The 21,705-nt window shown below is 40.5% G+C and overlaps 1 protein-coding gene across 14 annotated transcripts in view; it reads right to left on the bottom strand.

Annotated features, from left to right (window-relative positions):
- adgrb2 (adhesion G protein-coupled receptor B2) overlaps positions 1–21,705 on the bottom strand; it is a 259,112-nt gene that overhangs the window by 4,952 nt on the left and 232,455 nt on the right. For 6 of the 14 annotated variants that reach the window (XM_028964746.1, XM_028964756.1, XM_028964759.1 and 3 more), the window contains 5 exons: positions 20,961–21,000; positions 18,476–19,197; positions 15,444–15,479; positions 13,878–13,991; positions 27–80 (listed from right to left, as the gene is read on the bottom strand). In XM_028964746.1, the coding sequence (XP_028820579.1) occupies positions 27–80; positions 13,878–13,991; positions 15,444–15,479; positions 18,476–19,197; positions 20,961–21,000 (966 nt within the window). Of the gene's footprint in view, positions 1–26; positions 81–7,194; positions 9,474–13,877; positions 13,992–15,443; positions 15,480–18,475; positions 19,198–20,960; positions 21,001–21,705 lie in introns of all 14 variants that reach the window. The other 8 variants (XR_003743371.1, XR_003743369.1, XM_028964752.1 and 5 more) reach the window with 8 other exon arrangements.

The following is a 21,705-nucleotide window of genomic DNA, read 5'->3' as shown; positions in this document are numbered from 1 at the left end:
TTTCTTTTCTGCTCTTTTCTACTTACACTCTGAGAGTTCTGTTCACCTCCAGCTGAAGAAATGCTCCACAGTTTTCCCCTCTGTTGTCATAAAAGGATAAATAGAAAGATATAGAAGGACAGAAAGGAAAAGGACAACAGTCAATGATGCTGGTTTACCTCCAAAAACCAGTCTAACCTGGACCTATTTAGCCAGTAAACAGAACAAAAGCAGGACAAAGAATGCCAAATAATATTCTCTAGTGAATCACCGGCAGTTCTCACTTTAGTTCTTCTGCCACATTAATCATGCATAGAGCTGTTTTGGACGAGGGTGGCTGAGTGCACTCAGAGGAGGACAAGGGACCTGGTGTGACTTGGATGAGAAAGTAAAATCGGTCCATAAAGGGTAGATGTTCTTAATAAACAGTTAGATTTAGAAACTGTGGCTACCTGATAATATGGACAGACTTCCTGTTGATGTTTGACACTGAGACAGATCTATTGAGAATTCAGTTCAAATTCCCTTCCACTCTATGTACATTACCAAACATAATATATTTATTATGAGCATGGTCCTACACTTATTAACATGACCAGTCAACTGCAACAATTGTGATATGTATTTTCTTGAACTCTTCCAGAATCTGGGAGAGGACACAGGAGCCCTGAGCTTCTGTACTGAAACAAGAATGATACTGAAGATTGACGATGGATTTACAAACTTCAGGTCCTCAGATGAGGGCCATATTAAAATGCAGACAAACTGTGCATCTTAATTTCCAGATACTAACTAACAGCTGATAACGCAGGAGTGAAAAAGGCAGTGAAAAGAAGGAACAACCAAAATGTATAAGATCACAACTATGGCCACAAATACTAGGAAGATGAAAGGCTGAAGGTCAGATTAAGGTCACACTGGTAGGAGACTGAAGCAGAAAGCATGTTGTGGCTGCACTGCATAAGGGGGGGACAATAAGAGCTGTTCAGTTCTACAGCTGATGGGTGAAAACACACACACACACACACACACACACACACACAATGGCAAGAAGTATGTGAATCGTTTTGAATTTCATGGTTTTCTGTCATAAAATGTTATCAGAAGTCAAGAGTCAAGAAGAGTAATGTACCTGAAATAATAACACAAAATAGATTTTTCATGAACAACCATAAACAACTCATATTGGCAGTGGAAAAAGTTTGTGAACCCTCAAGATAATAACCTCAAAACTAATTGGAATCACGTATTAGAATACCAGGAGGCTTGTTAAAAAAGTAAGTTTGGAGGTGTGGACCACAGCTTCTTTGATAAAATCCACTCAAATGTTTTGAGTTTGCTATACACAAGTGAATACATCTATGTGAGAGAGCTTTTAGAGGATCTACAATCAATTGTTTTGCATAAAGCTGGAAAGGGATACAGATAAATTACAAAAGACTTTAGAAATTCAACAGTCTGCAGTCTGAATTGGAGACTATCCTAGAAAGAAGTGAAAAAAGAGCACAATGAAGATTCAATAAAGAAACAAATACAAATAGGGACAAAAAGTTTTTAGAACCCACCGATTGCGCAAATTGTACCACTTAAAAAAATGAGAGAGGTCTGTATTTTTCATCATTCAACCGTGAAAGACAGAATGTAAAAAGAAAATACAGGAAATCACAGGAAATCTAAATTATTTGTATAATGAAATAAGTATTTAGCATCTACAAACAAGCATGAATTCTGGCCCTTGCAGACCTGTTACTTCTTCTTTAAGAAGCTCTTCTTTTTACCTGTATTAATGTCACCTGTTTGAACTCATCATCTGTATGAAAGACACAAGTTCACACCTTCAAACTGTCAGACTCCAACCTCCACAAAGGCCAAAACCAAAGAGCTCTCTAAGGACACCAGGGACAAAATTAGACACCTGCACAAGGCTGGGATGAGCCAATCTACAATAGGCAATTCAAATTGAATCACTGACATCTCAATTGACCTGGGGCTCCATGCAAGATCTCACCTCATGGGAAATGGCCCAGAAATACACAGGGAATCTGGTCAATGACCTGAAGACAGCTGGGACCACAGTAAGGTGGTAGCCCTACTCTCAGAACAAGATGAGTCTAGTTATGCTCTAGAACAGTCTTTGATAGTAGAGCCTAGTAGGTGCTGAGAGTGTGAACATCATCGGAATGCCCAGATACATTGCCAAGTAAGTAGAAAGACGCCTGGAGGCCCTGTGAAGGTGCAGGAAATTAGACCAAAATCATAGATCCTTACTAAGCCACCTTGTGAAATGCAAGGACGGGTGCACTCATGAGTGCACTCTGTGCAGTCAATCATCTCTGGTATATCCCAGCACAAGAGACATGAGGAAAAGATTGTGGCAGTGTCACAAGCAAGAAGGAGTAAAGAAAACTTATTTTTGCAGCAGAAGATCCAGAGACTTTGCCAGCTTAAAGTTACCTACAAGGGTAAAACAATCAATAAACTGACTGGCGCAGAACTGGGTAAAAAAGCAACATTCAAGTGGTGGAAAAAGGAAGGCAGTTGCTTGAGTCTGCTATTCTCGTGATCATGCCAAATGTGGGTAAGGACCCTCTTGTCTTTTTGATGACTGCTCCAAAGATGTTCTCAGCTCCATCCGAGACAGCACATACTCTGAAATGAAAAGAGCCCAAGCGGAGGAGGAGGGTGAGCTTAGAGCTGACCGAAGGTAGTGGTTAAGGAAGCGGCCCCACAATCAGAAGTTTGCCGGTTCAAATCCCGATCTGTCAAGGTGCCACTGAGGTGTCACTGAGCAAAGTACCGTCCCCTGTCATGGCTGCCCACTGCTCACTCAGGGTGATGGGTTAAATGCAGAGGACAAATTTCACTGTGTGCACCGTGTGCTGTGCTGCTGTGTATCACATGTGACAATCACTTCACTTTAACATTTACATTTAAGGCATTTGGCAGATGCCCTTATCCAGGGTGACTTACAACGTGCTTTCAAGTTACTATTGATGAAGTAATCAGTTCTGGTTCACTAGGACCCCAACTATGAATACAATCTTTTTATTCACTCTGTTGTAGATTCTGTTGTAGATTCACCACCGAGGGGCCAAGACAGAGAAGAGTCTAGATGAATGTCTTCCTTTTACCTTCAGAGATGGAGGGACCAGGCGAGCAGTACTATAGGCTCGGAGTATACGAGATGCAGTGCGAGGTGTAATAAGGGCTGTGAGGTAGGATGGTGCTACTCCATGTTTGACTTTGTAGGCCAGCATCAGTATTTCGAATCTGATGCGTCCAGCTACTGGGAGCCAGTGGAGGGAACGTAGCAGAGGGGTGGTGTGGGAGAATTTGGGAAGGCTGAAGATCAGTTGTGCATTTTGTTTTGATGGTACATAGTTTTAGGTACATAATTTGCGAGATTACTAAGGACTGAACATCAACATTTGTTTCTTATATAGCCCAAAATCACATACAGTATGTCTCAATGGGCTTTAACAAGCCCTACAGTTGAAACCCCCCACACTTGACCCTTCTGCACACAAGAGAGAAAAAAAGAAAGGAAGAAATGTTGGGAAGGAGTGATAGAGAGAGGGACCCTCTTCCAGGGTAAAGTGAGCCTGCAAGTGGTGTCAGTGCAGGGTTTGTGATTGTTTGTCCACTAAGAGAAAAAGGCCTATAGTTGTAGAGGTGGAGAATTCCAAAGTGTAGTCCAGTGTCATGGTCTAGATTACATGTCCATAATGATGTTACTGGTCCACTTGAAGATCCCTGAAGCTGTAGTCATTACGGTGATGGTGGCTGTGGTGACCCTCTGGTTCATTTCATGCTAAGTCATTGTTTAGCAGTTGACCAGGACCAGGATTTATTTGCTTGACTTTTCACTGGAGTCTGCCAGTAGTCTGGGCGCTTGATTCCGTGTCTTGGAAAAAACAAACAGAAGCAGCAGCAGACGATGGCACTGTACTATCGATACTGAAATATATGGTTATAGTGGTATATTGGTGCTACAGTGGCCCGGTGCCGTAACTAGGACAGCCTAACTAGGGTGAATTTAACACAGTCTATGTTTTACTAGGTGATTGTGTAATTAAGTGGACTTAATAATTGACACTATATCTGGGACTTTAACAGAACTTTTAACAGGGACTTTACTATGTGAAGATGAATTACCATTGATGTCCACAAACTGATACCAATCTGAACCATAAGAGTGCTATTCCCTTAATCCCAACAAGATTCTCTAACCTGTCAAGGAGAACAGCGTGATCAATAGTGTCAAACGCTGCACTCAGGTCAAGCAGGACAAGAAGAGAGATCCGTCCCTGATCAGAGGCCAACAGCAGGTCATTAACCACTTTAACCAGCGCTGAACCAGTAGCTGGGTGGCCTGTGTTGACAGATAAGGGCGGATTCGTCTGATATTGTAGAGAAGGAATCTACATGAGCGGGAAAGATTGCCGATGTGAGTCGAGAAGGAGAGTTGGTTGTCTATTGTTATGTGGCTGTTGCAGAAGGAGAGAGCTGTGAGTTGTCCAGGTAAATAGCAAGATCCTGATGTGGTGAAGAATCTGCTGGAATGAATATTAGTTCAGTTTTGGTGGGATTGACTTGGAGGTGATGGGCTGCCATCCAAGATGAGATGTCGGTTAGACATGCAGAGATTTTGGAAGCAGCATGTAGATCAGAGGGAGGAAAAGAGAAGATGAGTTGTGTGTCGTTGGTATAGCATTGATAGGATAAGCCATGTGAGGAATTTAATGAAATGGCTAAACGGCAATAGGTGTAACTGCAGAGTTACTTCTCCTCTTGTCATGTTCAGGAAACAGACTACATAAGGAAGCATTATGACAAGCAGTGTGGGACAAAAACCTGCTACAACTGGATGAAGAAGAGGGAACAAAACAAAGCCATATTTGAAAGATACCAGATACCAACCTGGTAAATTTATTTGATAACGGACCCGACTGTACTCCCCTGATATTCTGTCCATGTTCAGAAGTTGGGACAGTGCTTAGTGGTTAAGGAAGCGGACCCGTAATCAGAAGGTTGCCAGTTCGAATCCAGTGTTTCACAATGACACAATGATCACAGTGTTTCACAATGATCACTTCACTTCACTTTTTAATAGTACTTACTCCAAACACAACCTGATATGACAGCACTCCCTGCTGGTAGACCCTGGGTTATGATGGCCTCCCTGTGACCATATGACCTGCTTTAACATTCCCTCCCTTTTACCCCTTTTGTTAATCTGTGATGATTAAATTAACATCACTGGATGGAAAAGCAAATAATAATAATAATAACCCTGAAAGGACAGTACACAACAACGTACTGACATAAACTAGCCCAATCCCTTGTCAGCTGAGGGCAGTGGTGGCCTAGCAGGTAAGGAAGTGGACCTGTAATTTCCGTACAAATCCAGAGCCGCCAAGGTCCCCTTGATGAAGGTACCATCCCCACACACTGCTCCCCGGGCACCTGTCATGGCTGTTCACTGCTCACTAAGAGTGATGGTTAAATGCACAAGACACTTTTAGCTGGGTGCACCATGTGGGGCCATGTATTGTGAGATTTTGGGCAAAAACCTCCTTCCATCATTGAAAGAATTGAAGAAGAAACTTGGTTGGATCCACCATGACAACAATCCCAAACACTCCATCTGGCTACGTTAAAAGCATTACAATGTTCTGGAGTGGCTGAGCCAGTCTCCAGACCTCAATCCAATCCTGTGCAGAGTGACAGCCCAAAACATCACAGCTCTTGAGAAGATCTGGGCCAAAATACCTGCTATAGTGTGTGCAGACATGGTGAAGACATACAGGAAACATTTGACCTCTGTCATTGCCAACAAAATTACATTACAAAGTATTGAGGTGAACATTTGCTTTTGACCAAATATTTTCTGCACCATTACAAAAATGGGACAAATTGAACAAATTGCATCGGTGGCTGCCAAATACAATGACAGTGGTGGGGCAATGGTGGCCTGGGGGAGTGGTGGCCTAGCGGTTAAGGAAGCGGCTCTGTAATGAGAAGGTTGGCGGTTCGATTCCCGATCCGCCAAGGTGCCACTGAGGTGCCACTGAGCAAAGTACCATCCCCACACACTGCTCCCCGGGCACCTGTCATGGTGCCCACTGCTCACTCAGGGTGATGGTTAAATGCAGAGGGCAAATTTAACTCGGTGCACCGTGTGCTGTGCTGCTGTGTATCACATGTGACAATCACTTCACTTTAATTAATACTTTTTTGTCCAACTGCAGCTAAAATCTGTGTTCGTGAGTCTACAGTAAAACATTGTCCAAGCAGGATGTTATGGCAGGACATGAGATATGGATGTCTGAGGCTTGTGAAAAGGCTAATTGACACTCCACAACGGTTTTGGCTAAATGTATTGTGGACTGATGAGACTAAAACAGAACTATTTGTGAAGAGCATGCAGCACTACATCTGGCCTAAAAGGGCACTGCACATCATTGTGAAAACATTATAATCCAAACCATGAAGTGTGATGGAGGATTTGGGCCTGCTTTGCTGAATCAGGGACTGGCCATCTTGTAGTTATTTAGCAGAAGATGAATTCCCAAATGTATCTAAATATTCTGTAGGATTATGTGATTGTGTCTGTACATCAGCTGAAACTCTGCAGAAGTTGGGTTATACGAGAGGACAATGAACCAAAATACTGAAGCAATTTCACAACAGAACAGCTTCAGAAAAACAAAATCAGCCAAGTCAGAACTCATACCACAACCCAGTGGAGGTACGATGGGATGACTTGAAGAGGTCCAGGACTATGAGACGTCCAAAGAATATGACAGAGCTAAAGCAGTTCTGCCAGGAAGAATGTGCAGGTTTGAGAGATACAGGAAGCACCTAGTTGAGGTTATTGCTGCCAAGGAGGATTCAACCAGTTATTAATTCCAAGGGTTCACATACTTTTTCCATTAGCAATATGGTTGTTCTCAATAAAGACATTGATATTTTGTTTTGTATTATTTAGGCATATTACATTTATCAGTTGAAGATCTGATCACATTATGTGAGAAAATTTAATGCAGAGAACTATAAAGTTCTAAAAAAAGTTTTCACATATTTTCTCTTACCACTGTATACATAAATACAGCAGGACAACCAAGATGGAGAAAAGAAAAAGAAAACAAGCATTTGCAGTGGTGTTTTCGATTACACACACACCACACACACTGTTCCATCTAATGGTTTTACCTTTCATCTTTTTGGTCCCCATCGGCCTGGTGACTCCCTGGTTACAATCAGACTATGGCAGAAAATGCCAGAAGACACAACCCATTGAGAACAAACCACACAGATACACACACACAAACACAGATCATAATGACATTATGCACAAATGTCTTGAGTTCATTATGAGCTAATGCTAGTGTTGCATTTTAGCTTAAAATGAAAACAGCGTATTCAACGCAGAACCAAGCCTGCAAATTTAATAAAACATAAAATACAGTTATGATATGAAATGTAAACACAAACACAGGGGATGGCAGCCAAAGAGACACAGCTGGAGAGAAGTATGATTCTGTTGAGAAGAATGTGTATGGTTTGAAGAAAAAAACATGGCATATTATCTAAATCATGAAGATGAAAATTTCCAATAAATACCTTAATAAAATAATAATTAGAGAACCTTCCATGATTATTGATAGAAAACCCCTTACAGTAACCTGTAGTGTAAAGGCGTGTCTGTATTCAGTGTCATACTGGGAAACACCACTACAAAGCCTGGTTGTAAACAGCAACCATGGTTTGATGTTACCCTCAGAAAAGCTGTGCTAACATAGCAAAGACAGAAAAAGCAGCTCCGCACATGGCAAATCCATCTTAAATATCTGTCCGCTGTGTCATTGCTGTAGCTCATTAATACATTGATACTCCTTATTAATGGGGGAGAAAATATCAACTCTGCACACACTCAGACAAAAAAGGGCATAAGAATCATTTAAAAAAGTTTCAATGAGAGAAATCTATTTCTGAAGTAATGCCTTAGTAATGAAAATGAAAATAGAGAAAAAGTGTCATACTATGTTATTCAAAATATAAACAACTTAATTCTAACATTATTTTAACATCTTCAGTGAACTGACAATATCCCAGAAGACCTTAGAATAACATTGAATTCTGGTTCCAGTGATGTCAGCTGTCAGCTGACACTATTTTATGAGGCTTTCCAGGCTAATGTTTGTAGTATGATCAGGGTTAATGTAAAATGACTGTTTAAACTGTTATTGTTTAAGAATTAGATCAGTGCCCTAAAATTCACCTGAGCTAGGGGTGCAATAAAATATATGAAAAAATTCTAACTAACATATTTTACACAGTGCGTAACTGAAATATCAATTATCAAGCATTAACGCACAATATCAACACATTTGGACCGTGATATTACTTTAATATGATTACTTTTTTATTATAATTAGCATTTTAATATATAAATGAATGTGCTGATTAAGGATCAGCATGTTATTTCAATTACATATTGCTCACTTTTATGGCACTGAATACCAACAAGTCTTTCCAACTGAGATTTGGGGTTCATATCTAATTATCAAAAACTATTTTGATAATGATTGAGTGGGTTAAGGTGGTTCATCTAATGAAATGTCCCCATTGTTGTTGTTCTGATTATCAACTTCTTGTCCTAGAAATGAGGTATATAGCCTGTAAGGGTGCTCAGTGCTCTGACTGATCAGTGCCTGTACACGAACTTGTTTGTATTCAAGTTAAATCAGGGACATGCCATCAGAGAGACACAACAGGGAGACAGGGACTGAGAGAAACAGGCAGAGTAGACATTAGGGACAATACATATTTCAGCACCCCGGCTGTGCTTTTTCACAGCGGTTACATTAGGCTGAACAGATTGAACATGGGTATTAGACCACGATCTATTTACCTCCATGCTGGAGGTAACTGCATCTCAAACTGCATTAGCCCACTCACAGACTTAAGCACATGCAGTTCATCAGTTTTCACTGTTGGCCAAGGATGGGGGGAGTGGAGAAGGCCAGGAGATAATGACTGAGATAGGAAGATTTGACGAGAGGCAGGGGAGAGGGAGCTTCTAAGAGGGTCGAACCCATGGGAGTCTCACCATTCTCAGTACAGGGCAGACTGGGTCTTCTTTTTAGCAGCTAATGTCTGACCAATATCAATATTTTTACAACTCTTTTAAAAATGTACTTTAAACAGTACAAAGAATGTGTATTTATGAAGTGGTTTATGTGCAGATTATAAACGTTTTTGAAATTTTTTAATAATTATCATGGCTGGGTTTGCCGCAGAAACACACATAACGTTACAGTGAACTACATCACATCACACAAACTACTTCATTTTTATTCACAAAGCGAGCTGGGCAGAAGAAGGGGGTTTTGGGGTGCAGTTAAATGCTTACGTTGACTCTCTTTGTAAACGAAGCTCATTCGCCGTGTTAGTGGTTCAACATTTCTTGGAGGAGGTGGTGGAGGAACCTGTGAAGGCTGGATGGTTAGAGGGGCATTTGTGTCTTTCAGGGAGGAACGTGGCAAGACAAATGGTGTTCAAAATCTGATTACAGATACGAATACATTTATTTCTGAAACATTAATTTCCATGTTTCATCAAATACTGACTTATAAAATAAAATCAAACACCCAAACACCCAAGTTTGCTCCACAACAAAAGGCACTGAAGTAATCGTTCCACTAATCCAACTTTTTCATAATGCATGTGATATTATCCAAAAACATCAGTGAGGAAATGAATTTGGTGCTTAATGGGACCTTGCTAAGATCAGAATATTGTTGAGGTAGCTGTGTTTTAAAGAGGCACTTTGGGTTATGCATCTACATAGAGAGCAATTATTAATTGTTTTCAAATATAAAACTAATGAACAAAGAGTTAATAAAAATCTTAATATGGTGTACAGATTTGTTTTATTTGTTTATCTTTGAAATATAGAATAAAGCTGAAGGCCTTTTGTGCTCCTGTTTATGAAATGCTGTTTAGATATAAAATGCTTTATTCAGAAATGCTTGTTTTGTACTTCAACAAGATCTATTCTTAAATGACTGATTCACAGTGAAGTTCCCCAACAGTGAATGTGTGAGGGTAAAACACTACAGTTTTTTCCTTTCTTGGGACTAAATTCACATTTAGGATTAGGATCACATTGGGATGTCACCTGATTGTGACATTACAGAAAGTGTCTAAACAATCTCCATTCTTCACTAGCTCCATTACACCGTCATTGCTGTATTGTCACAATAACCTCCCTTGTTGCCTGATGGTAAAATGTTAAATACGATATCACTCATCAGCGTAATTGCACCTTCCTGTTAGACGAATTTGTTTGAGAGGCACTGTGAGGGCAATTGGGCAGCAGAGTATGTGATGTATGCTACACAATTGGTTAGTATGGACAAGTGAGTAATATTTAACACAATGCACATGTCCAAGAAAAGAGCTGGGTCACCTAAAATATTCTTAAGGGAACAAATTATGAGAAACTTCGTATTTGTTTAGCTCATAGAGGAAAAAGGTTAGATTCAAAATCTGAAAACCAAAATATTCTTTTTATTTAATTAAAATATTACTATAAGGTATATACATAACTACAACTTTATTGTGAAAATAAATAAACAATAAAAAAACCTGACTTCTGGCTTCTAGAATATTTGCCCCAAACTTTAGAAAGCCTTGTCTATTATCTTTACATTGCATGTGCAGTCAGTCTGTTACAAAAGTTGAGGACAAGATGTTGACAGAAACTGCGTTTCATTATGGCACAAATAAAAAAAATATGAAATAATTACTAATAAAATAAATGTGCTTCTATAGTCATGGTGAAGTTATAGAAATAATATTTAAGTGATACAACTGAAAAATGTGCACAACCCTCTCATGTTAGTGTGTCCCATGTGCTTATTATTAATTACTTGTCTGTATTAAACTTGATTGTGAAAGAGTGTAAAACCATTTTACACCTTCCTCAGGCGGTCATGGACCATCTCTGCCAGCTTCTGGACCTCAGTAAATTAAATCCCAGTGAATGAAAAGCTGCATTGTTCCCCACTGCAGGGACATTCCAGCATCCAGGACACCATCCGGACACCCAGATGTCCCAGTTGCTGTAAGTTCATAAATAAATGTTGCGACAACCTGTCATCCTGTTTTTTCTTCACCTGCAAGGTGGACAAAAGCAGCAGTTTCTGGATATTCCCTGGCTGCCACAGACAACGGGCTGGACTCCATTTCAGTGACAAGTAAAGTAATACTTCGATAATACTAATGAGTAATGTGGTAAACAGTGGTAATATTACAGTTATGAAGTAATGCTGCTGTGCACATAGGGCAGTTCAACAATGAGCATTAGTAAGCCTTTTAAATGCTCCCCGTCTTCAATCATGCGCTTGCATTAGCACTTGCAATGTCAAAGTAGGGCCCTATAAACCATCATGTTTTTTGGTGATAATGTGTGTGCATGTATATGCTCCATTAAATATGGTATGGATTTCTAAATGTTATTATGTCATTAAAAGTTTCAGTGGTACACAGAATAGTTCTGTATTACAAATTTTACTAAATGTTATAATGAACACAAAACACATTATCTACAGAAATTCTTTCATGTGACAGGTGAGAATGTGTAAGTGGGTGATTCTCACAACTGATAATCAGCTCAGTCATTAATGTGAGCTTGACCTCTGATCAAGTAAGCGCAATCCTTGGATAGCTCTCCCCACGCGGGTGGTCTTACAGACATTCGCATATTAAATAGGGTTTCCTGTCTCTTGCTGTTTCACACGCTAACCATGACAATCAACATAACAATATTACTTACAGCATATTATTGCTACATAAAACAATATTAAATTACATTTTTTATTTATCTTTTAAAGTGTATTTTGTCAAAATAATTGAAAAAAAAAAAACGATTTTGCACTTATCTTCAAGAATGAGTGAACTATTTGACTAAGTATAAGGATTCTGAAGTTAATGGTTGGGAATTCAAAGCAAAGCATGTAAATATATATAAAATACACACACACACTCACACACACACACACACACACACACACACACACACACACACACACACACACATATATATATAAAATTACCCCCCCCATTTAATTAATCTTTTTTGTGCAGGTGCATTACTTCAAATTGAAGTCTATTTGAAAATAGTGAATATTTTGGTTACAAGCATTCTTCTAACCACAATGTGGTCCTATAGATGTGCCTTTGGCTATCTGACAGCTATACGTTAAAGTAACTACTGCAAGCTTACAAAACCAAGCCACAAACTGGATTGCTATTACAGCATTCTGAAAATTTTTGAACTATCTTTATGTTACAAATACAACTTTCAGTTTCCCAGATGAAAACACAATTGATTTAGCAAGATTTACAATTGATGTGCTCATTTAGTAGACATTGAAGGTCATCCCCTTCAAAACATGGTTTTTATAATGTACATTGGTATACAGCGCCTCTCATCAGGACAGTGCTGATGGCTTCTGAGCAAGACAAAGGTGACAGAAGCAAGGAAATCCTTCCTGGACAAAAGAAGCCTCGCAAGTAACCAAGAACGATGGACCCATCCTGGATTCATTTATTTTCGAACACAAACATAAAAAATAGAGTCTTCATCCATAATACCTTGTTTAGTTAAGTGGTTGTGTTTGGGTGGTAGTAGCCTAGTGGGTAACACACTTGCCTATGAACCAGAAGACCCAGGTTCAAATCCCACTTACTACCTCTGTGTCCCTGAGCAAGACACTTAACCCTAAATTGCTCCAGGGGGACTGTCCCTGTAACTACTGATTGTAAGTCGCTCTGGATAAGGGCGTCGATAAATGCCGTAAATGTAAAATGTAAATGTAAATGTGTTTGAGCATACTTGGACAATACAATTTTTTCTTATATATTTTTGTCTTATATATTTTTTCTTATATATTTTGTCTGAAATTTTGTCTCATGTAACCAAATGCTGCTTATTCAAATCTGCCTTTCATAAATTATTCTGAGATTTACATTTACAGCATTTATCAGACGCTCTTATACAGAGCGACTTACAATCAGTAGTTACAGGGACAGTCCCCCCTGGAGACACTCAGGGTTAAGTGTCTTGCTCAGGGACACAATGGTAGTAAGTGGGATTTGAACCTGGGTCTTCTGGATCATAAGCGAGTGTGTTAACCACTAGGCTACTACCAGATAATGTATTCAAGATATTAATAATCAATAAGGTTTGCAAAGACTTGACCTATTCTATCTATAACCATTGGGTTAGAGGCTTTTCCTCAGGCTACATGTAGGAGACCAAGTGACAAGTTCAGAGGGTTAGTAGAGAAAACTGAACAGATCAAGGTAGAGGAGAGTTATGAGAGCCTCTTCTGACCTTGGGATGTCACATGACCAAGAACATGACTAAGAAAATCTGACACATCAGAATTGATTCACACTTAGAATTAATGCCCTGTTGAAAAATTCTCTTTGAAACAGTGAGGGGAAGAATTGTTCATTCAACAAAGCTACAAGCTTTTATATAGGTATTTTCTGAAGGACTCAAAAGCAATAATAAGCTCACATGCAAATCAGAATCAAGCACATGCAGTCACCAGGAGCTGTGATAAATATTAACCGTCTTTCATGGGTCCCTTTTAAGCTGATGCTAGCATTAGCATGTTAGCCTCTTTAAAGATGAGACACATCATGAACTCTTTGGAGACGGGTGCCACCATGTGTTAAAGAGTTAGTGCAAGGTGAGGGGATTGGGTGTGTATGATTTCCCATGTTTTGTTTAAAAGTGTGGGGCGGTTTGGTGCAAGTGGGCCAGTTTTGTTTTTACAGTAGCATATAGAGGTCACGCCCCAAAAGTAGACTCTTACCTTAAATGTGGAAAGGGCAGGGTCCCTGTTATACCTGTCTATGGTGTGGAACTTGGAGGAATGGTTGAGCTCATGGTAGAGTTCAGAGTGTCTTTTACGAGTGTGCATCACTTTCTGAAAGGCAGGTACAAACAAAAAAACAAAAGAAAGGGGGAAAAAGCAGAATAAAAAATAATGTAAGGGGGAAATTAGGAAGAGGGGCATCAGACAATGCAGTTGTCTGAAATGGGGAAAACACATTGGGTTGAACTGACTCAAACAGTCAATTATTTCTTGGCATTGTGAGTGATTTTGGGCAGACAGGGAACAGCAGCGATCTCCCCCTGCGCTGAGGGACCACTGCTTACTCACCGGTGTCCCAGTTTAATTGGCCGCAGTTTGGAATGGACCAAGGCCAGCTTATCGACACAGCTACTCTCCAGAGGAGACTGACACCAGGGCTTATCATGACCCTGGCCAACTCTCACAGTGAATACCAACTCCAATTAAGCCCTGCTTGGTACAAGGCACCCCCACTACTTACGCCTCTGTCTCAGTCTTCCTTTCCTCCAGTTGTCTCTGTCCATTCTGTCAGCGCTACTGACACTTTGTGGTTTACTACCATGCATACTTGACACCATTTTTGTTAAAAGTAGGGTCTGGGGTAAGGTGTTCTCCCTGAACAGAATCATGCAAAGCTGGACTAATGTCAACCAAATCTATTATTTAATTTTTTAATATGGCTCCTCCACAGCCCAAATAAAGGTATAAAACAAATCTCCAATCACTTTTGTTGAGTTTGAAGTTGGGGGGAATTATAAGGCCAATTGTCATTTGCTATTCAGGAGGCAAATAACTGATTAAAGAATTGTTTTCAATCATACAGTTCAATAAAATAATCACAAAAAGCTGGCTCAGAATACTAAAATGTAGCACAATGCCCTGCTGAATAGAAAGAAATTATTTAGGAATCATCTCGTGTTTTTTCTTCAAACAGGTTCATGCTGTGTTCATGCTTTTTCAGTTTTGTATAAAGCTGCATTGTTGTATACCCTCCATTTAAACAACCTGTGGACATGTCTGAATTCCTCAAAACTACAATCAAACTTTGTAAAGATCGAAAGCAACATTTTAATCAGATGGCTGAACTGCTACTTGCAGGTTGGTAGGTTGAGAGTGGAGATTTGCTAGATTCAAAAGGCTGGTCCTGCCACAGTGAGCACACTCTGCCTCTCCCAGGGCCATTACAATCCGCCAAAGGTCATCAACCACACACACACAGCTTTCTAAGACCAGCATGTCTTCAGCCCTAATCTACTGATATAGGATAATTTTTTTAAAGTTGCATTTCATGTGCTAATTTGTTAAGAATTTGTGAAAAATGTTCATGAAAAGCCTTGTGCCTCATAAACCAGGGCTGAAGAGACACTGCTAAAGACTAAGCACGGACTGGACAGCTCCAAATTGCCAAATGCAAAAATGAGACATAGCGATGCCATTGGCTACTCTACTTGCTAATTAAACCTCTGGCTAAAAGCAGACAGAAGCACATAGAACCAGGCTTGGGACAGAGGAATGGGGTCTTACCTCAAAGTCCAGCTCAGAGTACCGTACTCTTTTCCTCTGGGGTAGGGATAGGGTGGTGGAAAGGGGGAAAGAAGACATGATCAATGAAAGCAATTCACTTCATCACCTGAAACATCCCACTGTCCACTTCCGTAAAGATGACTGCCTGATACCACCCAACCGTTTCTTTGAGGTGAAGCTTATGGAAATTATTGTTAATGACCTTCAACTAGTCTGGAGCCTTGAGCCTTACAGCAAGAAACCGTTTGAACAGGCATATTTTTCAGGAGTAGGGAGAGTAGTGTTTGCATGTTTGAGAGTAGCAAGTGATGTGGAGCATATCAGAGGGAGCCCAAGCAGCATCTCAATAATTCATAGAAACTGACATGAAAAAAAAAAATCGCTCAAGGACATGGACATGACTTTTCACAGACAGCTTCTCAGAGCCTTTCCACCCAAAGCAATAGGACCACCAAACTGCATTGAATTGGCAAGTAATTTTAATGAACATTGTTCACAGTAGAGAGCATAGTAACTAGCACCCTGCAACTACAACCTGAATTCCAGAAACATTGCAACATTAAGTGTTCATTTTATTCAAAATATATATTCTATTCACAACAGAATACAGATAGCAACAAATGCATAATGCAAATGCAAGAAAAGCTTATATTAAATGAGATGCTTGCTGCAGGTCTCTAAATGGTTGGGACAAGGGCATGTTTACATCTCTTCTTTTCAAAAAACACTTTGAATACACCAATAGATTATTTCATCCACAAAGGGGTGTGGTCATTTTGATTTCCATTCTTTGTTTGGAGGAGGCATGCAAGAGGTGCATGAGTGTCGCTTATGTCACAAACACCTACATAGACGTCCCATGACTGTGGTGCTGAAATAAAAGTCCTGCTCTACTCATGTCATGTCTGTCTCCCTCTATCCGATCTCCCTGTATCCTGGTATATATGCTGCTTTTCAAATGAGTGAAATTCAGTGAAAGTCAGTAAAGGCTCTATGGCTGTGAACTCATATTTAAACACATGAATCAACTATCTTGGTGTTTTAATCAAAACAAACACTTGTTTCTTAATTAATTAGCATGCAAGCAGTGTGGCTTCTGCCAGTGAAACACATGACAAATCAGGTAAAGGCTAAGTGGTGGGGGTGACTTTCCTTATCATAGATAAAATATAGTTTCTTTTTCATTACTTAACCTTACAAATGTGTGAACCGCTTTTGGAGCCAGAGCCCCAGTGTGTGTTTGAGTGTGTGTGTGTGTGTGTGTGTGTGAGCCATGCTAAGGATCTCATGGTCATTTCCTATGGCTGTCTCCTTAGCCTTATTTCTTTGCATCCCTAGGGTAGGGTTGTAATTATAGACTTTGCTCAGGTGATGGCTTAAATGCAGAGACCACATTTCACTGTGTGCACAGGGAGTGTGACAACTAAACAATTTCACTTACACACACACATAAACACACACACACAGAGGCTGGAAACTAGAATGATATTGTATATATGAAACCGAGGTGTGCAAGGCTTCAGGTCTCCAATTTTCTCATGAGAGAACCACTCACAGTGGCTACACTACACATTTAAAAGTGGCATAAAATACCCAAGTCACTGTTTCCAAAGAGAGCAAAAACATGTCTCTCCTAGCCCTGACAGCCCTGGGTTCGAATCCCACTTACTACCATTGTGTCCCTGAGCAAGACGCTTAACCCTAAATTGCTCCAGGGAGACTGTCCCTGTAACTACTGATTGTAAGTCGCTCTGGACAAGGGCGTCTGATAAATGCTGTAAATGTAAAATCATGAAAAATCATGTATATGTTCAACACTACAAGGCTTTCCACACGATTATTGAAGCTAATCAGAAAGGTTTCAATTTGCTAGGGAGCATAAAAAAGGTCCTGGGGTCCGATGAGTCCAGCTGTACCCTGTTCCAGAAGAAAAGTGAATGAAGTGATGCAGCCATCCTGCCTAGTTCCTGTGGGGGCGGAGCCATAATCTGGACTTGCTGCAGTTGGTCAGGTCGAGGTTCAACAACAGAAAATGAGGTCAGCTCCAATCCTGAATCTACTGAATGACCAGGTTATTTCTCAGTGAATTTGTCCATCCCTGGTGGCGTGGACATATTCCAAAATGACAGGATTCATCAGGCTCAAATTGTAAAAGAGTGATTCAGGGAATAGCATTTTCACACACAGATTATCAAAACAGTACAGACCTTAGCCACACTTTGGGGGTGCCCTTCATCTCTACAAGATCTTTTTCATCAAAACAATGCCACACCAAATGCACGCTGTAACCAAGCGATACACTTTAAAAATGTAAAAAGCCACACGCTCTAATACTAATAGAACATTTGAGTGCAGCCTGCCACTCTTGTGCATCTGTATTGTGACCATGCTGTTTCAGGACTTACCCAGTCCATGCTTGGTTGGCCTGTGGTCTATGGTTCCGCTACATGGTTCTTTAGTGTGAACCCCAGTTCTCATTGATCTACAATAACTCTATGGAAAGTTATAATAACTCTGAAGACCGCAGTGTATTGTGAGGCTGTTTGTGACAGTTTGTGGGACAGGGTAGTGGATTATGCTTAAATTGAAGGAAAGAAATATTTATTCATGCAGAGAGAGATAGAGAGTATTCATTAAACCCTGTGGTGCAGAAATCATTCATTTCTAGACTGCTAACCATTTTCTGCACATGGAGGCTGAAGGAGTTTGCACCTGCGGAAGCAAGGATTACATTTCTAACCCTTCTGCATCTGCCATATTGTGTACAGTTCCCATTGTCATAAGGGTCAATAACTGACTTAATCATCGTACTCTCTTGGTAAAGCTCATTAATAGTTTTTAAATAACCTAACCCATGAAAAAGCTCTCTTTGGCAAATGTGTGAAAGGTCATTTTAGATGGAGAATGAGCTACAAAAGCTGATATCAGAACAGGCTTCTGACGTAACCTCAGGGCATAATCTGAAATCCTGTTACTCCAGAATGAAGGGAAACATAAGACAATGCAGCTGCCTCCATCAACTTCATACTCACCTCCAGGGATCCTGCAGAGAGGACGGTGTGGGTGCTGCCCATGTTTCGCGGCAGGGTCCTGGTTCGCTCCACAGTGCTGGAGGTGAGGACGTGCCGAACAGAGGGCCTGGGTGGCTGCTGCATGGTGTGGGCTGGCAGGTGTTTGAGTGTGCCATAGGAGTGACTGATGTTCACGCCTACATGATCGGTGACAGAGTAAGGGTCACCTTCAGTGGGTTGAAGTGTCATGGGTGATGGGGGTGGTGGGAAGGGGGGGTCTTCCATTGTGATGTTGAGTGGCTTCCCTTCATCCGTAGGGGGTGGTGGTGGCTTGAGGCTGATAGTCCTACGAGGGAGAACCATATAGTCCCCTTCACTGGGCCCTACACCAATTCCACCTCCAGCCGAAGCCTCTGTAGTGGCAGCTGGGAGGGCCTGGGAGGGCCGTGCCCATCCCAGTCCGCTTTCGGTGCACAAGTACACCGGGGCACCATGCTGTCGTTGGACCTGCTGCTCCACATTCATCTCCTTCTTGAGTGATTGGTCATTCAGCTCATTGAGGGTGGACAGAGGGGGCACCTGCACCAGGAGAGTGGCTGGAGGCACGTTGCCTGGCAAACTGCTAAAGTTAATGCCCTCTGTGTGGGATGCCAGTTTGGGGTCGTCCTCATCATCCAGAGAAATGCGGGACAGTGTGCCAGTGATGGTGGCTGGGTTGCAGGTGTTCACTTCCTTGAAAATGACTGAAGGAGGATACGAGGCAAAGAGCAAGAGGAACAGAGAAAAAAGAGAGAGAGAACAAATGTAGGTGAAAGGACAGAGAAAAAAGATTATATAAATATAGACAAATACATAACACACCAATGAAAAGGGGGTTGGGGCCATATGGAAAAGAGTTATTGAACAAAACTGCTGTGAGGGGAACAGGTAAGAGATATTACACAGAATGAAGGCAAGGAAAACTAAGAGGAAAGCAGACGGCTTATTTCTGGAGTCCTTCCTGCTCTCAGTGGTTGCAATTCCTGCCATTTTCCCAGGATGCAGGTCTATGCTGTTGCTGTGCTCTCTGGAGGTCCGGGTCTCAGCTGGGTAGGACTAACCAATGGCAATGCTCTCTGCTTGGCCGTCATTTAAAATCTTACCCAGCTCACACACCACAAACAAACCATTTATAAAAGGCGGGGTGTGCACAAGCTTTTCATGTACATGTGAGAAAAAAGATAATAACAGGCCAACTTTGAAGCCCTTTGAAAACTAAACTAAATACGAATTATTGCTGAAAAACATGTATTTTACTGTTTCTGTCTTGATTAAATGATGATGATCTTTTTTCAGTGAAACTAATTCATTTCAATTCATTAAACATAATTTGGTAGGGTTTTAACTTTTCATTTTTAACACAAATTGATTCATAAAATTCAGGTTAATGCAGGTTTTTCTACAAAAATGGGGCAGTGGTGGCCTAGCGGTTAAGGAAGCGGCCCCGTAATCAGAAGGTTGCCAGTTCAAATCCCGATCTGCCAAGGTGCCACTGAGGTGCCACTGAGCAAAAGCACCGTCCCCACACACTGCTCCCCGGGCACCTGTCATGGCTGCCCACTGCTCACTCAGGGTGATGGTTAAATGCAGAGGACAAATTTCAATGTGTGCACCGTGTGCTGTGCTGCTGTGTATCACATGTGACAATCACTCCACGACAAGACTTTTGTCAGGGACTGTATGTCTTAATCTTTTTGGTATTAAAATACTTCAAGCTACTTTGTTATTTACAGTGTAACCTTATTAATATTATTATCTAGCTCTGGCAACCCTCATCAATTTCTGTAGCACCACTGTTGCATTTAACATGTAGCCAGGCATTCTACCATAACCAAAATGTGCCCATTGAGAAAAACTCAATGGGCACTCAAACATTGAGTTTGAGCTAAATAAAAAATAAATGTTGCTGTTGTAGTATACAACATGGGTACAAATTCTGTTTTACTATGAACAGTTCAAAGAGTTAAACTAGGTAGTTTTGGTGCATTATCTCAGCAATGAAACTTGACCGGAACTAAAACAATCAGAATCAGAACCAAGTATTTACCTAGAACCAGAACGAATAAAAAGAAACAAATCCCTTCCCCATCCCTTAACACACAAATGTCTAACTGCAAATTTAAAAGATATTTCTTAATATAGCCGCAGTTCATTCATCAGATGATCTAATTAAATTCCCATTGTAAATAGTAAAAAAAAAAACTAAATAAAACTGCCATTGAAAACAAATATACTGAATATCTAAAGATGGCAATCATGTAGACATTTAGGACATACCAGCTGCTTAGTACAAGTTATAACTCCAGAGTTCTAGAGTGTTCTAGAGAGGTCTAGATTAGATTAGATTATTAGATTATTTCTCTGACTAAATCAACTACATATCAGACTTTTATAGTGTGAAAGTTCTGATAAAGTTTGGAGAATAACAGTTTAAAACGGTGAAGAAAAAAAAGAGCCTGAGACCTACCTGTTTGACATGCAAGGTCCACATCTTTCTCAAAGTCCGTCTGCATGTTGGAGAAGAGGATGAGAAATTATTAAGTGTGTGTCTGAAGTAATTGTTAAAGGGTGTATAAACACCCTGGCTCCATTGTTTGGTCACTTTTACAGATTTATTTGTTGAACGAGGGAATGGATAAATGAACACATACCTTTCAAACAATAAAAAACTGACCTGTCACTTTCTTATTTACACTCACTCAGTGACTGAGAATATTTGGGTGGTCTCTACCCACCAGTGACACTTATCCACTCTTACCAAAACCACACCAATTCGAGGGGTGATAGAGTGCTGTAATAAAACTGCACATGAATAGAGGATTGGTTTAAAACATCCATTTCATCACTCATCATCAATATTTAATTGCAGAGAACACAATTGAACTGCCTTGATTAGGCAAGTGCCAAAGATTAAACTTCCCATTGTTGCAGAGAAACACTTTGCTGTAGTGCATTACAGCATTAAAAGCTGGGTGACAGTCCGCAGTGCCACAAAATCACAATGCCACATCAGAACATGATCAAGAAGAGCATTCCTGGTAGGCAATTTAAATAAAAAAAAAAAGTCAACTGTGGTTTAGAGGTCTGTTTTATTTTTTCAACCTGTCAAAGAGGGATCAGGTCCCTGCTTGATTCCCTGATTCACATGCAGACCAGGTAAGTCCTTGCCTACCAAATAAAGCTTTGAGTGAAATCTTTCCACAGAGCTTCAC

Source organism: Denticeps clupeoides, chromosome 20, assembly GCF_900700375.1.
Source record: "Denticeps clupeoides chromosome 20, fDenClu1.1, whole genome shotgun sequence".
NCBI classification, from domain to species: domain Eukaryota; kingdom Metazoa; phylum Chordata; class Actinopteri; order Clupeiformes; family Denticipitidae; genus Denticeps; species Denticeps clupeoides.
Note: the sequence above shows the minus strand (reverse complement) of the source record. Positions and strands in the feature narration are given on the sequence as shown.